The sequence below is a fragment of the Astatotilapia calliptera genome, chromosome 23 (genome assembly GCF_900246225.1).
Source record: "Astatotilapia calliptera chromosome 23, fAstCal1.2, whole genome shotgun sequence".
Classification (NCBI taxonomy): Eukaryota; Metazoa; Chordata; class Actinopteri; order Cichliformes; family Cichlidae; genus Astatotilapia; species Astatotilapia calliptera.
The window spans coordinates 24,251,944-24,270,166 of NC_039323.1; the positions used below are offsets into that span (position 1 = coordinate 24,251,944).

At 40.1% G+C, this 18,223-nt stretch overlaps 1 protein-coding gene across 1 annotated transcript; it reads left to right on the forward strand.

The window, feature by feature from the left end:
• The first annotated feature begins 1,930 nt into the window (after positions 1 to 1,930).
• Positions 1,931 to 17,546, forward strand: LOC113016120 (Indian hedgehog signaling molecule). The gene is made up of 3 exons (XM_026158688.1): positions 1,931 to 2,937; positions 9,078 to 9,339; positions 15,796 to 17,546. Exons 1-3 carry the CDS (start codon positions 2,638 to 2,640, stop codon positions 16,491 to 16,493), a joined length of 1,260 nt encoding a protein of 419 aa, XP_026014473.1. The 5' UTR covers positions 1,931 to 2,637; the 3' UTR covers positions 16,494 to 17,546.
• The last annotated feature ends 677 nt before the right edge of the window (positions 17,547 to 18,223 follow it).

Below are 18,223 nucleotides of genomic sequence, written 5' to 3' on the forward strand. Positions count from 1 at the left end.
CAGATTCTGAACACATTAATAAATATTCAATACAGAAAAATATAGTTTTTAGCTTTTCGTGTACTTTGAAACTGGATTTATTAGAGACCTGGAATGTAAATGTGTCTGTTTCTAAAGCACTTTGTGTCAACTTCTGTTGTTTAAATGTGCTGTAGGCTGTAAGTATAATAGACCGTGAACACAAAAAGGTTAAGACATGTTTCACAGGGTATGTTTTTTTTAATTTAAAAAAAAATGTATTTAACACAATTCAGTGGTCTACATATTGATACTTTGTTTCTATCCTCTATCATTCTAGTATCGATCTGATACCAATACCAGCATTTGTATCGATACGATCGATCCGTCAAGCTCTACCATTCAAAAAGAGCAAAACTATTTTTTGCAATATGCTGTAGATGTTTGTTTTGTAAAGTTGGACATTTTAAATGGGAGCCTATGGGCATTGACTCATTTATGGTGAGATATTCTATTCTGTTTCCATAAAGCATTTCAACCACCATTTATTAAACAAAGCTTACAAATGTTTGATTCCAGCATTTTCTAAAATCCGCTTTTCTTTATCTTGTATATAGTAATTGAAGATCAAGAACAGTAACTTTGTCTCTAGATGGTCTTCTGGAGAAAAGTTTGAAGGAAATTGTTTAACCCTCAAAGTCTCTCTGCAGGGTGGGTGGGGGGTACATCAAAGTCCAGGATTAGTTAAGGAAGAATCCAGCCAGATCCCGAGATGACGATCTGCAAAAACAAACCAAAAAACAGTCATCTGTGTAAAAATCATAGCTGCTGCTTTTTCTTGGGCCTAATTTTCATGATACTTTAAAAACAGTCAGCACAAGGGATTGAAATCCTTAAGTTTCTTCGATAGTTGCTAAAATTACATTTTTGGTCAATACATGTTGCATCAGATGACAGTTTCCATGAGTTTCCTGATGTGGTGGAGGGTTGTTGGAAAGGTCTCCTGTTTTCTGGTTTATCTTGGGACCCCTCAGCAGGCCTCAGACTTCAGTTTGACCCCTGGTGATGGAGGGTGTGACATCAGCAGAGGGCTCAATGGGCTCTGAAACGGTGTTGGGTGGTTTGTGAAACCGGATCTGTCCAATAAGCCGCTCAGTTATCCTCAAGTGATCTCCCTGAATGTAGTCTCTGTAACCCCGACAACAAAGCAGCCGGTAAGCATGTCAGGGTTAATTTTGTTCCAGTGTCTCCAGTTAGCTACATTCGGTACCAGTGAAACCATCTGTGATGTGTGTAATCTCTGAATTTAAGAGAACCTTTCTCCTCAGCAAAGATTCACAAAAGATGCTATTCAGCCCAACTCTTTGAACTGTGTTGCTGGTTATACTGTAGCTTCTGAAAGCTCCAACAAGGCATTTAACAAAGAAATGAGTCAGAATCAAGAAAGAAGCACCTTTTGGAGCACTGTACCAAAGTAGATCATGTTCTTTGGTGATAAGGCAGGTAAAACTGCACTTAATGGCGTCAGCTTGTCACTGTTGAGCTTTTGCACTCATTTATGTAAACATTTGTCACCTTTAGGTTTGTTTTATGTTTATTTTCTATGATTTCTGACTTTTTCCCCTCTCAGCAAGCCACTTATAAAAGAAAAGCCTGAAACATGGACGAAGGCAGTCACTCAAGGTAATCAAACCCAAATTTAAGCGTCCATCACCTTGAGGTGATCTCAGAATTCAGGGCCTTTATTAATGAGGCAGAATTATACGATTTTAGTCCTTTAAAGCCTGAACTATCGTCACGTGTTCGCTTTTAGTGTGTTTTTGTGTAAGTCGAGGTCTCTGTGTCGTCGAGGTCCCCCTGCTCTCGCTTGATGTGCTCACAGCTTCGTTGCCCACAGCAGAGCTGCTACCTGCACTGAGGAAGGAGGGGTCATGCGCGCACCTGCGCTCGCCCTCATGCGTCTCACCTTGGGAACGCGGGTCCAAAGGACACCGGCCCTCGCGGGTCTCGTGGCTCTGTGTTTGCGTGTCCTCGGCGCAGGCCCGAGCCGACAATAAACGGATGAAGGCGGCCGCGATGGGAGGAGAGGACTGAGTAGAGGGCAGGTCCAGAAGGGCGCGGTCTCCTTCTCCTCCTCCCGCGGCACCTCGTGTGCACTGTAGCAGGCTTGCTTCCTGCCAGCATTTCTGCCAGCCGCCGCGCGCCACAGCGACGCATTGAGAGGAAAACCGAGAGACAGAAACCGCTGCGGGGACACCCCGTGACCGCCGTGTCCAACAGCCTACGCGCCGCGCGCCTCCGCGTCTGTCTCCGAGCCCGTTTCTCACAGTTTCAACGCAGAGGCACAGCTTTGAACCTGCTTGCCAAGATAAACTCACCTCTCCTATTTATGCCCCTGCACTCCGCGTGCACTCGGGACACGCAGTGCGTGAGCAGCGGCGCAGAGAACAGGTTCACTTCTCTCCAGCTGGGCTCCAGCGGCGCACTGGCCACTTTTACGCGCCGGGAATGGCGACTTCTGGGGACTCTGGGATGAGTCCTGCTCTGTTGTCTCCGCTCTAAGATTACAAAGGGGAACCCACGCGTGGAAGGAGGGGACACTCCAACAGAAATACAGCGGAGACATATTGGCCTCCCGCAGTAGGTGGGAGGGGGGTGACACACCGGCCGCCAGGCGGAATGCTGCTCTCGACGCTGGTGACGTGCCTCGCCGGGTGCGCGTTCCTCCTGTCACCGGTCAGCGAGGGGTGCGGACCGGGCAGAGGCAATGGCAAGAGGCGGCCGCCGCGGAAGCTGGTCCCTCTCGCCTACAAGCAGTTCACCCCCAACGTGGGCGAGAAGACGCTGGGAGCCAGCGGGAGATACGAAGGGAAAATTACCCGGAACTCCGAGCGCTTCAAGGAGCTCACCCCCAACTACAACCCCGACATCATCTTCAAGGATGAGGAGAACACAGGTGCAGACCGCCTGATGACGCAGGTAACCCTCCCAGCTGCTGTAGTGCCTTTAAGCCCGACTACAGTCCGGCTCAGAGAGAAGCAGGCATTTGTGCGCAGGAGGTCTGTGCACTTTGCCCCGTCTTTAAACCCGTGGACGCTGTTATCTTGTTGACTCAAAGCCCTTCAAAGAAAGACTCAAAGAAAAACGGTCTTTGCCAACAAAATAATTTTATCACATTCATCCCCTAATGATTTTAAATGAAAAAGATGCGCTTTAAAACAGATTTTCTCCAAGTTGGCACTGATTTAAATCACAGCAGCAGCTCTATTAAACTTTATCGTCCTTTTTTTTTTTTAAATAAATAAAGCTACAAGTTTAACTCAGACATTTCTTCGGGGGCGAAGCACGGATTAGCTGAATAGAGTCTAAAAGTCCTGCGAAGGCTGAACAGTAGAGGTTGGAATCAGAGGTTCACTGTGGGCAGCTCATGCGTAAAAAAGTGGGCAACCCCTTCTAAAAATGTACGGCGAGCGGTCGCTCTTAATTAAAACACTATGTCCTCTGTTTCTACATCATGTTTTTTTGGTGGAGAAACAGCCAAAAGTCGTATTTGGTTAGAGCCCGGGGTCAAGCGTGTGCTCATGTTTACAGTTTTCGTTTTTAGCCTCACTGGTCGAGTTAACAGTCTCCTTTTTGGACTGTCAGAAATCTTTACGACACCGTCACTGATGTGGCTTCGCGTGGAATTTATTTGACTCCCTATTTCCCCAGGAATAAAGTATTTATATCTGGGTCTTGTGACCGCGGGCTTCCTCCCTGAGCGTTTGTGTCCACAGACCCACGTGGGGAATGAAAGCGCGCACTCCGGGCTGGAGCTGTCACCTCGCTGTACACGCTGCAAGAAGTAGAGGCTGAACAGACATGTGCAACACCTGCATGAGCGAACGAGTTCTTAACTGAACCCGATTTATAACGGTTATCTACAAAATCAGGACACTCGAGCGAATTCTGGAATGAACCATACCAAGTTAATACAGGGCCAGTATTGCCGATACCAATACCGATAGCTTTAACCTATAACGGCACCCTATAGGTGAGAGCAGTGTGTCATGATGTATGGGAATTTGTCATTGATTAGCGAATTTAATAACCATGAAATCACTTTTCGTGATTTGTTGTGTTAACTAATTATTGATTTTACTTTCAACAATAATTAGTTAACGCAACAAAAACACACCTTTTAGCTTTTTGTGAATTTTAAAATGTTGAAGCTTGAGTTATATTTTTAAATCTCTATAGAAAATTACAATTTAACATCAGTAAGCTGCTTGCTGAATGTAGAGGGTAGAAACAAAGAATGGACCCTATTGTACTACCATCATTGGTATCGATATTGTTGATATTTGCCTTGACCCAGCTGAGGTTTTTTTTTTCTTACTCGTGTCACTTTGCCAGAAAATTGCTCTAAAGCTCAAAGCCTCCTTGGTGTGAGCTTGATTAATGAATTTAAGGCTCATAAAGGGGACAGGTCTTCTCCAAGCTGGACATTTTTTGCAGCACGCACTCGGAGCCGCTGCTCGTCACCGGCGCAGACCTGCACACAATTTATGAGCCCTAAGCCGCAGGAGACAGCCTCCTGTTTGTCTTTTACTATTCCGCGTTACTTTTTTGTTTGTTTTCGCAGTGCTCCTGTGCAAAAATAGCCCACTTCACTTGTGCTGAAGCCTTAATTATACGGATTTTCCCCCTGCCTCTTTAGATTTTATTCCCTTTTTCCTGGGCGCTCCTGAGCTGCTGCATACAGACGCGACTGTTCAGGGGTCGAAGCCGCACTGCAAAAAGTGGCACTTTAAAACTGCATTTATATCGTTTAATGTCATTTTAAAGGTCATGTGTTAAGCTAAGCAAAAGTGCAACAACGTTTTACCAACATACACGATAAATCTGCGCAGATTTTTGCGGATTATTTGGAGCTTTGATGCGTAAAAACTGATACACAAAAAGCGAGACTGTTCTTTAAAAAGTTGATTTTTGGAAACATTCACTTGCATTTTAGAACGTTTTCTTCAGTAGTTTTTTTTTTTAAATCTCTTTCATCCAGCTAAAACAGGACCCACAAGACTAAACAGAACCTTCTCAGACTCAGAGGGACACTTTTTGCAGCGCAGAGTTGTGCATAAGCGCATGTTGTCGGTCTGTGCGCCCAGTGTTTGTGCAGCCAGCGGTTTGGTGCTAAAACCGCTCCTACAGAAACCCCCCGTCGATCTGTACACCTTGAAAGGAAAACCAACAAAATCTATCGTCTGATTTATGAAGTTCAGCTCCTTGCTCTGACCGCAGAGAGAAAACACAAGACGTTTTTTTTAAAAAATCCACAGTGAACGCTGTGAAAAGGCATCTGTGGCCACCGAGCCACGAGCTATTCTTATCACAGCCAACATGGGGAAAAAAGACATTTATGGGGTTTAATCCCAGTTTGGAGCCTTAATGAGCCGAGATTCATGAAAGGCTGCATCACTGAGAGACGCTTTCAGTGGCAGCTGCGGAATGACAAGACTGCCTCCAGCCACACAGAGTTCATTTAATAAGATTTCTGCCACTTAAAACCAACAAAATCTCCTTCCATTCAAAACCAGAGCAGATGAAAAAAGTTTGACTGTTTAACCTTTCATTTGATGGGAGTGAGTGTAATCTTGGAGGGCAGATTTTCCATCAGATTTCATGCATGTGCAGTGCACTGGGAATGAAATTATTATGAAATTACTTTAATAGAATAAAAATGTGTTGTTTTGTTGGCAAATTTTGCTTAAAAATCTCCAGTTTGGTCAACAACTTGTATTTATTTGTATTAAAATTGGTGAAAATGTTGTTATTCAAGGCATCGTCCTTCAAGATTGCTTTAAAATCCAATAGTGGAGGAAATAATCGGCCAAACCACTGATGAATGACTCCTGATTGACAGGTTATCAGTCAATTTTGGATTTCTTTCTGACTTTCAATATAAACCACAATTTATGAACTTTAAAAATGAGCTTCATGGTGTATTGATTGAGAACTAAATCTAATGACCGAGCCCATAAACTCATCATGAAAGAGTTTAGTGAGGTCACACAGAGCAGGAGAGCTGGTGGTCCTCTTCCCATAGACTTCTATACAATCAAGTCTTCTTCTTTCTTTCTTTTTTTTTCTTTTTTTTTCTTCAACAAAGGGAATCACCCCCTGGTGGTCATTAGAAAGACTGCAGATTTAAGGCAGTCTTCAGATTCAGAAGCTACTGTATCCTTTATATCGTTAAATCTGGTTTTATTAACATTTAAATGACAAACTCAACATAATCACCGACGGGGAGTCATTAATCACTACAAGTTTGTGATAGATAACCCTCTACGCTGCTCTTGGCTTCGCAAACACTAGAAACCACATTAAAACTAAACAGAGCGTATCTGAAATAAATCCCACAACCACGACTAAATTAGAGATTTGAAGTTAAACATGCCCACGAGCCTTTGTACTGGCTACTGAGGAAATGTTTCCTCCTTGGAGAAAATGTATCCAGAACTTTTATCCTCTGTGTGTGTGTGTGGGGGGGTTAATTAAAAAGAAAATACGCATTACTCAATATGAGTAATTTTTGAAAAAAAAAAAACAGTTTTAAGTAAGTTCAATGAATAACAAAAGATTCATCCCCAAGTGTCTTTTTAAAACAAAACAAAAAAAAAAAAAAACCCATCAAAACCAATGAGGCCTGGAGTTGGCCAAGCCTGACCTAAAATTTCCACTTATTGATCAGCAATATTAGTTTTTTACTTTCTAATTACTCTTTGTCTTCATTTCATTTTGACTCAATTTAGCTTCAGTTTAGCTTCCTGAATAGATTTTTTTTGTTCCATTTTAGTTTTTAGTTGGAGTCTTTCAAATAATCATTATAAGCTGGACCTATACTAAAGGCAAGAGTCAGGAAAATAAGTACAGTTATTACAATAAAACAGAACCTTTGAAAGCTGTTGACTCAGAGTCTTGTAGACATCTAGAGTCCCAATAAACACGTCTAACCTTCCCTCATCAGTAATTTTTAAATAAAATCTTTATCAAAGAAATGGTAAAACTAAGTATATTTTCTCTGTACTTTTTAAGTTTTATTTTAGTTTGTTTGCCAAGTTCACAAAATCATATCAGTTAATTTTAATTTTTCCCCCAAAAGTCTGGTTAACTTAAATATAAATAAAAACTAAAGTGTTTTTTCAGAGCTAGTTTTAGTTTTCACAAAGAGGAGACTGTATATAAAGGATGGACACAATGACCACAGTGTCATGTAGTTTGACGATTCAATGTTTGCATTTTGGACTCTGTTGTTCTTGCTTTTATGCAACCAGATGATAATGTTTGGGTAAAAAAAGGTGACTTACTAGGTTATCAAACTAAGTTAACACGCTGCATCACATGGACAGAGCGTACCGACTTCTTGGACGGTCTGTTTGCACAGTCCACTAATAATGCAAACTTTAAGCCTTAATGCAATCTAAACTGGTGAGTTTGATCGATAGATCGATAGATCTCCTTCTCTACATTTGTCATGAAGAGGGAAACTAAAGCTGTCCACATGTATTTTTTTAACAAAGATTTTTCTATGATTGTTTTGAAAAAACAATACCCACGCAGAAATGTAACAAAGCGACATCGAGCAATGTCAGTAGTACGCCAAAACAGGTGGTGATGTAACCCTTACTGAATAGAAGTATTAGGCCATCAAAAGTCCACAAACAGTAACATGGCTCACAGTCTGACATCAGAAAGAAGATAAAGGCATGCACCTTTCACTCCACGTGTAAAAGCATAAATTTCTGAAAGTTTTCACCCTGGAAGTTTTTCAAAATCTCCCTTTTCACATTATTTACACAGGAAAAAGCTCTTTTTACCAAAAGACCTCTGCACATATCCAAACGCACCAACTCTTCAGACTAAACATGTTTATTTCTGCTGCTTAAGCTTCATAAAAAAAAACCCAACCCAAATCCTCTTCAGGCCAGTAAGTGTCACAGCTGAAACCCGTCTATGAATTGGCCTCTGGTGACATCTGGAATTGGTTTACGCGTTAATAACCAAAAATATTCATCCTTAAATTAGGATCTTTAATTATCAGCCTCTTATAGTTGTGTTTTTAATTTTCTATAATTTAACCTCCTGGGACCTGGCATCCACATATGTGGTCATCACATTTTGGGTTGTCTAGATCAAAATACAAAATTTTGCTCTACAAGGGTCTGATTTGCACTTAAGAGGACATTATACTTCCACTGTTCTATTGAAATTTAAAACAAATGTCCTTATAACTGGATCTCATTTTTCTCTGAAACAAAAAAGAAAAAACCTGGTAATTCTTTGTTTTAACATTCATCAGGTGCCAATCAGCACAAATAGCAAAGAGTAATTAAAAAAGCATGCCATGAAAGAGTTCGGGTGTTAGGAGGTTAATGTGACTAAAAATGTTCAAAAATTAGGGGTTTAAAAAAAATGAAATGGGGGGAGGAATATCTAAAATTCCTTAATTGTTGTCCATCTTTAAGTCTTTGACTGCTGTTAGTTACATTTACTCACAGTGAGACCAGGACTAGTGCCTGTCTGAGAGGTTATCCAAGACGCCGTGACTGCTGCCCTGACAATGCAGCTCGGGTGTGGATTAGATAAACGGGGCAGACTGGAAGGTGAGATTTGTGTATGCCGGAGCAATGGGAAGGGAGGGGAGGGGTCCTTCAATAGGCCCTCTCACCTCCTGTTTGCTCACCCTGACCAGACTCCAGGTTTAGAGGGACGCTGAGGACCTCTTGTTCTTGTAGCCGCCACCACATGTCACCCCCACCCAGCCACCCTGTAACCTCACAGTCCCCCCCTCCATCCGTCATAGCCTCCCTCCTCCGTTAGCTCACCACAGAGAGCAAACACCGGGCTGAGCTGGGACAGCAGGCTGGAGCCACAGACAAGGGGGAGAGGGGTGAGGCAAAGGGGGTTTGGTGAAGTCCACGAGAGAAGGGGTCTTTGTAAAGAGTCTGTGTTTTCCTGGTTGGTTTTAAAGCTGCGCAGCAGCAGAGGATGAGGCTTCAGTCCCCAGTGAACAAACATATTCACATAAAAAATGCAAATATATTGATCCAGACACGTCCTGTGTGCCTCCTCTGTTGCAGCGCTGCAAAGACAGGCTGAACTCTCTGGCCATCTCGGTGATGAACCTGTGGCCTGGGGTCCGGCTACGGGTCACCGAGGGCTGGGATGAGGACGGCCACCACTCGGAGGAGTCTCTGCACTACGAGGGCCGGGCGGTGGACATCACCACGTCGGACCGGGACAGGAACAAGTACGCCATGCTGGCACGGCTGGCAGTGGAGGCTGGATTCGACTGGGTCTACTACGAGTCCAAATATCACATCCACTGCAGTGTCAAGTCAGGTGAGCGAGTGCGCCAAATCACAGGAAGTAAGAAGCAAGGTGTTCCAGAAACATGGATAATATTAATATGTGTCTACAACAGGGGTGTCAAACATGAGGCCTGGGGGCCAGAACAGGCTCACCAAAAGGTCCAATCTCAACCCCTGGATGACTTTGGAAAATGTGAAAATTGTTAATGAGAAGAGCATCAATTTTTAACTGTTAGCTGTGTATTGTGTCAGTTTTACTCTTATTACTGACCAAACTAACATCACCCACACCCTGTTAGACACTAAAGCAAAGAAGCACTGGACTAACCATAGAAACATTAAAAAAAACAGGAGTTGAAGTCTTTTTTAATTTTTATTGTTAGTATTCAATTAAATACCAAAAAAGTTATGTTTTTTTTATTTTTAGAAGTCCATTAGTTAACAGAAAAGTTATTTTTTGTAGTAAGTTTTCTATTAAATAACAAAAACGTTCAATTTTTTTATTGTTAGTTGTCGCGTAACAGAAAAGTTCCTGTTTTTTTTATTTTTAGTTGTCTGCAGTAAGTCATTAAAATGTTCTGTTAATTACATTAATTACAACAAGCTGCCAGTACTTTTCTTGTAACTTCTCACTTACAAGAAAAGACATGCTTACAGAGATATAAGATAAACAATTGAGAGGCAGTGACTTTTGCAGTCGTATCCACTTGGGACCAGATCGAGTTTGACACCCTGGGACCTAGAAGCAGGTAATTATTTCAGCCATTTATTCATGTACTGAGATTTCAGGCACCCTCTAGGTAAATTGCATGTAATTTTACTGCAGTTTTGTTAATAAAGCTTAAACTGCTCTATTTGGATTAGCTCTGGCAGCACAAAAATGTCCAAATGCAAGGATTCATATAATCGGAAGTGACTTCTGAAGCGCGGTGAAGTCTTTTATGCTTTAATCAAATATAAACTAAAGAAATCTAAATGTTTAAATACTCAAAGAAAACAGGATCATTTTTATTTCCTAATGACGTTAAATCTTTTTAAGACATTTCACAGTGAGCCACATTTTTTTTTAATTTTAGACCTCACAGAAAGGAACCGTGTTGAGTTCACTGCAAGGTTTGAAGGTTTTGTTTTTCAGCCTCCAGTCATGGCAACTAGTGATGCCACAGACACGATTAACTCAAAGTGCTTGGTGAAGGTTAGAAAAGGTTTGTGGTTTTGGTTAAATATTGTTCAGAAAGTCAACAAAACCATCGTCTTCCCCTGAATGATTTTGTAGCTTGAAACTGAACTCTTTCACGCTTGGGGGCAAATCTTCTAAAGCCTACAAATGCTTCATGAAAGCCAAGCGAGGTGTTATCCTTCTCTTTTTTTCAGTCTTTGTGTGAGCAGAAATGTAAAAATGCAAATACTAGGAATTGTTTTGTCAAGATAGATTTTTTTTTTTTTTTAAAGAAAATGGACTCTAGATTTCTTGAAAACTGATTTCTCATATGTGCATCTGCTTTGCTTTACTTTCACTCTTCTGTCTTTGCCCACTAACTGTTTTATTGCATCTAAAGTAGGCACTATCTCTTACATTCTGTGTCTTCAGTTTATCTCACAACAACCACTCACCTTAGGCTTCCTCAAAAAACTCATCTTCGAGTTGTCTGTGGCTTTCTGCCTCTACTCACACAGCAGCCACCTCATCTGAACTTAATACAGCCGCACACACCTGGTTACCTAACTCTTTACCGCTTGGATACCTGCTGGGGGTAAAGCTAGTTTCTATTTTCTGAACTGAGTGGTTTATGCTATATTTTAGGCCTGCTTCCAGAACAGGAATTATGCAGGACGTCTGCCTCTGTAGCTTAGGCAGAGATCTCCTTGGAAAAAAAACCCTGGGAAACATATTCTAATGGTCGTCAAACCAGGTCTGTACTGATATATTTTGAAGTGTCAAGACTTGAGGGTTCATGGGAGGTCGTCAGATGTTGTCTTTATGGGGAAAAGAATTAAGAAGACTAAAATTCATAATTGCTTCATCTTATCTACAAACAAAACATGATCAAAATGATTTGCAGTGGTCCAGAGGTGCACAAGGAGGTGACCTTGAAGAGGTTAATGGGCAAATTTAAAGCAGGTTTCTATTTTTGTGGGATGAACTTTTTTGATTAAACCACCTGCAAACAAAATGTCAGTCTTAATTCACAGATGGCAAAGTTTGGGGGGAAAAAACAGGCGTCTGTATGCTGCGTTTTGGAAACTGTGTACACAGAGAACTGGAAACTCAACATACACGAAGGGCGTGTGCATAGTTGGCGCATTGGAACATTGCATTCTCCATAGACGAGTCTGCCTTGTCACAAAATTTGTAATCATAAGTAATATTACAAAAGTATTAAAAAAATGTAAGGACACAAGTGGACCCTAGCAGACTTAGAAAAACTGCAAAAAACTATAACTTACCTAAAAAAGTCAAAGGATAATATTTTGCAATCAGAAATCTTAGTTCGGAAACCTGACTTCCTAAAGGTCTTTCAAAGTTCTTCTATGCACAATTGTCTGCTTTTTTACTCATCTTCATTCCATTTCTTGAACTGGAGACTTTATGATAAATGTTTTTGTTGCAAAGCTACTTAACACTGAGTTATGAATTGTTGAAGCAAAAAAAAGTTTCCTAATTCAATGGATGAACCCGTGTTGTGTCTACACTTACCAAAAAACGTAGCAAGGAATCAATTTTATATTGTATCTTACGACACTTTGTTGCAAGCAGCCTGTCACAAAAATACATAGTTAAATACATAGTTTGTTCTTATTTCTTCAGTTGAATCTATGAAAAAAAGTCTCACGGGTATTAAGCAGTATCTTTTCACCGAAAAGGTGACTTCAAAGACACATCACATACAGATTTGAGTGTCTCATTGGGCGAAAAACATTAAAATGAATCAAGACCATACATATAAACTTTACATTTAAATTAAATGTAACTTACTTAGCTTTTAAAAAGTATCTCTCATCTTTTGCTCCTATCCTCTCTCTCTCCAGCACCACATTAATATTCCCCTAATGTAACGTTAGCTCACAAGCATATTTTGACTTAAACTGAACGGGGACAGCTTGTGTGTTTGCTGACATTTGTTCACATTCAGTAGGTGCGAACACAGCTTTATGGACTTTTGCATGAAAGAAGTGGAGACCATAAAATGCCTGACAGACTATTCATCATTTATTACTGAGCTGTAATGTTAAATGCTGTCCACAAATATCTGATAGATGGACTACTGAGACCTTGCAGTGCTTTACTTCACTGCACCAAGAAACCGTGAAGAAAAGCAGCTAATTAACCTACCTGAACTTTTTATTTCGCATGCCAAACTTTCTTGAAAACTTTTAGGTATTTTTGCTGGAAATGCAACTCGTAATACTTGACTCCATCAGGATGTATAAAGAAGAGACTGCACGTTCTCATCATGGTTCAAACTTCTCCACACAGCCACTGTTCTCAGGGTGTCTGTTATGAAAAGTTACAGTTAAAAGTAACACAGATGTGCTGAGAGTTGCACCCTCTTATTAAAATGCATCCACTTTAAACCCCCAGTGACACATTTTACACTGAGTGGTAACTGAGATTTTCCTTTTCTTTCTCCCTTTTCCAACCTTACCTCTCTTTTCCCTTCCTCTTTCTCCTGCTCCTCTCTCCTTCCCTCCCAGATCGGGTTGCGAGGGCCCAGAACTTGACTTGATCAGAAGGGCAACCAATCAAGTTGGTATTTTTTTTTCATGTTTTTGATTTCTTCTTCTTCTTTTTTCTCCTAATTTTCTTCAAAATTCTTCAAAATATGACAAAGAAAAGAAACTGGGAAGATGAACTCTTTGACAACAAACACCCCTGCCCCCCAAATCCCTTTAAATGCAATTAAAAGCGGGGCAGCAACAAGAGGAAACAACCACTAGAGGGCAGCAAAGTGCTGGACCGCTATAGATGAAAGACTGGACTGAAAAATTGGGGGTGGACGTGAGAAAAGGAGGAAACGGAGGGATTGATGGAGCATTTTAACTCCTACTGATGCACATTTCACCTCATACTTGAGCTGTTCCCACTGTGCTCATGTCATGAAGCAGTTAGGAAGGTAATATTTTGGGTGAAAGACGTGGACTTTTTTGTTCTTTTATTGCTCTCAGTATAAGGTACGCTCAACAAATGATAGAAAATTCAGAATAGATATATCATGAGATTACTGAAACTAGAAAAGGTATAGTTTGTTTTAACGTTTAGCTACACTGATTCCATATTTAGCCAAAACTTTCACCACAAATTATACTTAATTATTTACCCTTCTCTTCCCTAACACTACTGTTTTTACTTTCAGCTCACAATTTACATCATTATCCCATGTTAACGTTCAAAATTGCTCATCAAGTTTATTTAAAATCTTAAAGCAGACGTATTATTTTGGATTTCATGTCATGGCATTTTTCTATATTACAGAATTTAATCTTGAATAAAGAGCAAGACAAGATAGAGCAACATGTGCGATGTTTTTAGTCTGGAAAACATGAACGAGTACAAGGTTCATGTTTTGAAATTACTAGAATCAAAATGTGTAATTTTAAAGTCATAATTAGGACAGAAGTGGTTAAAAAAATTCAGAGGTTATGAAAAAAATGTAAAAAATAATGTATTAAATAAATACTGAATTAAACTTACATACTGATCCACAAATATAAGCTGTCAAGTCAACATTTTGTCTTATTTATTTCAAATGTTTTGGGTTACTAATAAGCTACAAATTAATTTTACTTGCTTTTTCAAAAGTATGTTACCAGTTTAGTCTAAGAAATGGTTGTTTCTTTATTTCAAAAGTCAGGATATGACTGGCTGGTTTTCTTGCTCTGCTCCTTCCTCCTTCAGGTGACTTATCTTATCACTTGGCCTTGGCTTTCCTACCTTCTCCAAATATTTATCCCCAGATAGACTTGAGCCCTCAGGGGTTACTTTCAAGTGCCTGAACTCATTGCCACGAACACAATCTGGGCTGGGGACACATGTACGACCCAACATGCACCTTTATGAAGGAGGTTGTGTTTGACAGGCTGGTTATTGTTCTTTTATGTGCAGCGATTGAAAGGAAAGAGTCAATATTTGGCTAAAGGGAGGTGGAGAGATTTATTATGTTATCAAGAACTTTAGTATGGAAGTCTATTACTGCCCCCCCAAAAACTGCACATGCAACACGATTGGGAGTTAGAAATGTAATAAAAAAACAAAAACAAACAGTTATAGTTATGAATTTATAAATCCAAGTTGTAAAAATAAATTGTATCTAAGTAGCTTAACAATTTGGGTTATTAGTTGTTTTTTGGGGGGGTTCAAGGAAAGACAAGAACAAAGACCTCATGGGTCTAAACTATGAGACGGATCCGAAGTGTTAGAAATTAAATACATTTTTACTCAAAACTATAAGATGTTAGATTAAAAGTGTTACTTCTAAAAGCCAATTTTGTGCTGTTTATTCAAATGTATAACAAATCCTGAAGGTATTTGTGTCTCTGATTTTAACCAGCTGCCTTTCATTTGCCAAGCAAATGTGTTAAACACTAACTATGGAGCCACCAGCTGAAAAATAACATAACATATTAAGACACAAGTCATTACTATGAGATAAGGTTCGAATTGTGATGTTTTTTGCAAATATTTTATTAACAGAAAATCTCAAACATTTATTGGCATCTTTAGTCTAAAAATTGTGTCAAACTTTGGGATTGTGAGTGTGATAAATAATGTAAAAAAATAAATAAAAACATTGTTTATAAGATGTTGGTTTTTTTTAATTAAAATATTGTTCGTGATGAAATATAATCCCTCACACAAAAGAAAATATGCTTTTTTTGTTGTTGTTTTTTTACAATAAAATTTGAAATTATGGAAAAGCATTTTAAAAACTTGTTGTAAATAAAGATTTTTATCTTGATAATGCAGATTAACAAAATATCTTCACTTTCTTTCAAAATATCAGAAGCTTTCACATTTTCTTTCAAATGTATAATTAAAAAAAAATAAAAAATTACGAGCCCCACACGGAACCCGACGTATTAGCCAGAGGTCCCTTTATTACCGTTCGGAGCCGCGGACCTGTTTTATATAGCCGCAGAATAGTTTTCTATACGAGATTGCTGCAAAAAATGCAGCCTTACCTAATGTCCAACCTACTGTTACTCATTTATATTACGATTTAAAAATCTAGTTAGTGTTGGTATGGCGAGTAACCTTCAGTAATAGTAATAAATCACACAGCAATAGTACATTCATGTAGTTATAAAAAGCATGATAATATATTAGGTAATCCAAAGTATTCAGAATACGTTACTCTCAATGAGAGTAACGTAATGGAATACAGTACTACATACATTTTGGGGCATGTATTCTGTAATCTGTAGTGGAATACATTTTAAACACTGTCCAAACCTGATGGCTATCTTTTATCTCTGTCTCTGTCTTCAGACCACTCAGTGGCGGCTAAGTCTGGAGGTTGTTTCCCTGGTGAGGCCTTGGTCATATTGGAAAGTGGAAGTCAGAAGCCCGTCAGCGATCTGCGACCCGGTGAGCGGGTCCTCGTCTCGTCAGGCAGTGACGGTAGCGGTGAGCTTGTGTTCAGTGAGGTCCTGACTTTCCTCGATCGGGACCCCAAGACCCGGAAACTCTTTTACACCCTGCAGACTGAAGCTGGAGCTCAGCTCTCACTCACTGCCGCCCACCTGATATTTGTATCCAAAGAGAACTGCTCAGAAGGGATGGTGCCAGCCCGCAATGCCCTCAGGACTGTGTACGCCAGCAATGCCCAGCCGGGACAGTGTGTGCTGGTGTCAGAGGGTAAAGCGGGACAGAAGCACAGGGAGGGGCGTCTGTCTCGGATCAGCCGGGTGACAGTAAAGGAGATGAAAGGGGTGTTTGCGCCGCTGACCCAGCAGGGGACGGTGGTGGTGGACGGGGTGGTGGTGTCCTGCTACGCAGTGGTGGACCAGCACTCCCTTGCTCACTGGGCCTTTGCCCCACTCAGGCTGATCCACAGCTGGACTCGGACCACTGGGGGCCACAGTGATGGGATCCACTGGTACTCGCAGCTTTTACACTGGCTGGGGAGGAAGTTGTTGGACTCAGGACGCCTCCACCCGCTGGGAGTGGCTCAGGACAACAGGTGAGGAAGCTGAACTGCAAAGTAAGAGCCAAATAAGACCCTAATGAACTTCCTGCGGCGATGGGAGACATTTGGCTTCCTGCTGAGGCCTGATGGGAAGAATAAAAAAACTCGAAGTGACACAGATGAGACCAAATGAACATTCAGATTTAAAAAACTGCACAAACAAATGTTTTTTTTGTTTGACATTTATATTTGTAAAACACTATGAAGCAATAATCCCTTAAAACATCCTTATTTAACTCTAAAAACACGTAAATTGAAAAATCCATTAATTATAAAATTAAGACGATGGTAAGGTTGACATGAGTCTCCCTTAAATTGGTTGGTTATATGTTGGTGGGTCAAGATACTTATAGGTTGAAAATGATTATAATTTTAGAGGTTTCTACTTTGAAAGCTGTTTATGGTAAACTGTTGATATTTTCTGGATTATGGGAATTTTAATGTGATTTTTAAACAACACAACAAATCCCATGAGGGGAAAAAAGTGATGTATTTTAAGGGTTTCCTTTAAGATACTGTTAAAATACAGACATATATTAAAAAGACTTGTAACCATTAAACATAGTTTTAGAAATAGAAAAGTTATTTGGTTTTATTAACGTTTTAAAGGGGTTTGAGCCTCCTGTAATTTCAGATAATCTCTTAATTTATCCCATAATTTGTCCTTAATCTGGTGTAAACCTCGAAACTCCCTGATTACGGAAATTGTATCTGTTTTCACCTGACCCCAAACCAAACCTCTAACCCTGAAAAACTCCTTTTTTGTTAATTAATGGATGTTTCCAGTTTTCAAATGAGCTACTCGTACTACACTATGAAATCTGGGCAGATTAGTGTGAGATTTAAGGTGTAATTTTAAAGGATTTTGTTTCATAGTGGAGCCTGGGTTGGGGTGGAGGGCTGTGCTCTTTGTAAAAGGACAAAATGTTGTTGTTTTTTTCTCCAACACTTGTACTTTCCTGCTTTAATACAGAGATTTTAGAATGAATAATAGAATGTATTTATGATATTATTTGTTTACAGAAAATCTAATAATGTTTATGAAGTTATTATTATGGGAAAAGAGATATTAAAAAGATTTATTTTTGAAATTAAATTATATGGAAATGAGCCGAGTGGTGCTGCCTCATTTCTGTCCCTGTGACTATATTCTAAAGTGGGTTACAAGCTGCGGTCCAAGTGAGCAGGGTATTTTTGACATAGCGACACAGAAGTGAAACTGAAATGTTTCAGAAAAACAAAACAAAACAAAAAATAATATATTACTAGGCTCAGTGTTATTAGCCCCCTTGAAAAACTGACCTGACCTGGGGATTTTCTTCTGATTTACACAGGGTATAAAAACAAAGTTGTCACAGTGTTAAGGAGTTGCTAATGTTTGAAGAAAGTGTAGTGAAGCAACAGCAGTGGTGGGAGTATTATGCTGTGGAGATGCTTCAGCATGTCTGGAACTGAGAATCTTGTCAAGGTGGCAGGAATCATGAAGAAAGAAGGAGATGTGGCGATTTTGAAAGAAAATATCTTTTGGTGGTGCAGCGGTTAGCACCATCGCCTCACAGCATGAAGGCCCGGTCCTTTTCTGTCTGGAGTTTGCATGTTCTCTCCAGGTAATCTGGATTATTTCCTCAGACATGCATAGAGTTAGGTTAACTGGTGTTTCTAAATGATAAAATTATAGACTGTGGTAGCCCTGTGATGGATTGGTGACCTTTCCAGAGTGTACACCAC

Excerpts from the sequence above, each read along its gene's own strand:
- LOC113016120 (XM_026158688.1), top strand. The coding sequence starts at position 2,638 with ATGCTGCTCTCGACGCTGGTGACGTGCCTCGCCGGGTGCGCGTTCCTC. Across the intron at positions 2,938-9,077 it reads CAGACCGCCTGATGACGCAG|CGCTGCAAAGACAGGCTGAA; the intron begins GTAACCCTCCCA and ends CCTCTGTTGCAG. Across the intron at positions 9,340-15,795 it reads CCACTGCAGTGTCAAGTCAG|ACCACTCAGTGGCGGCTAAG; the intron begins GTGAGCGAGTGC and ends CTCTGTCTTCAG.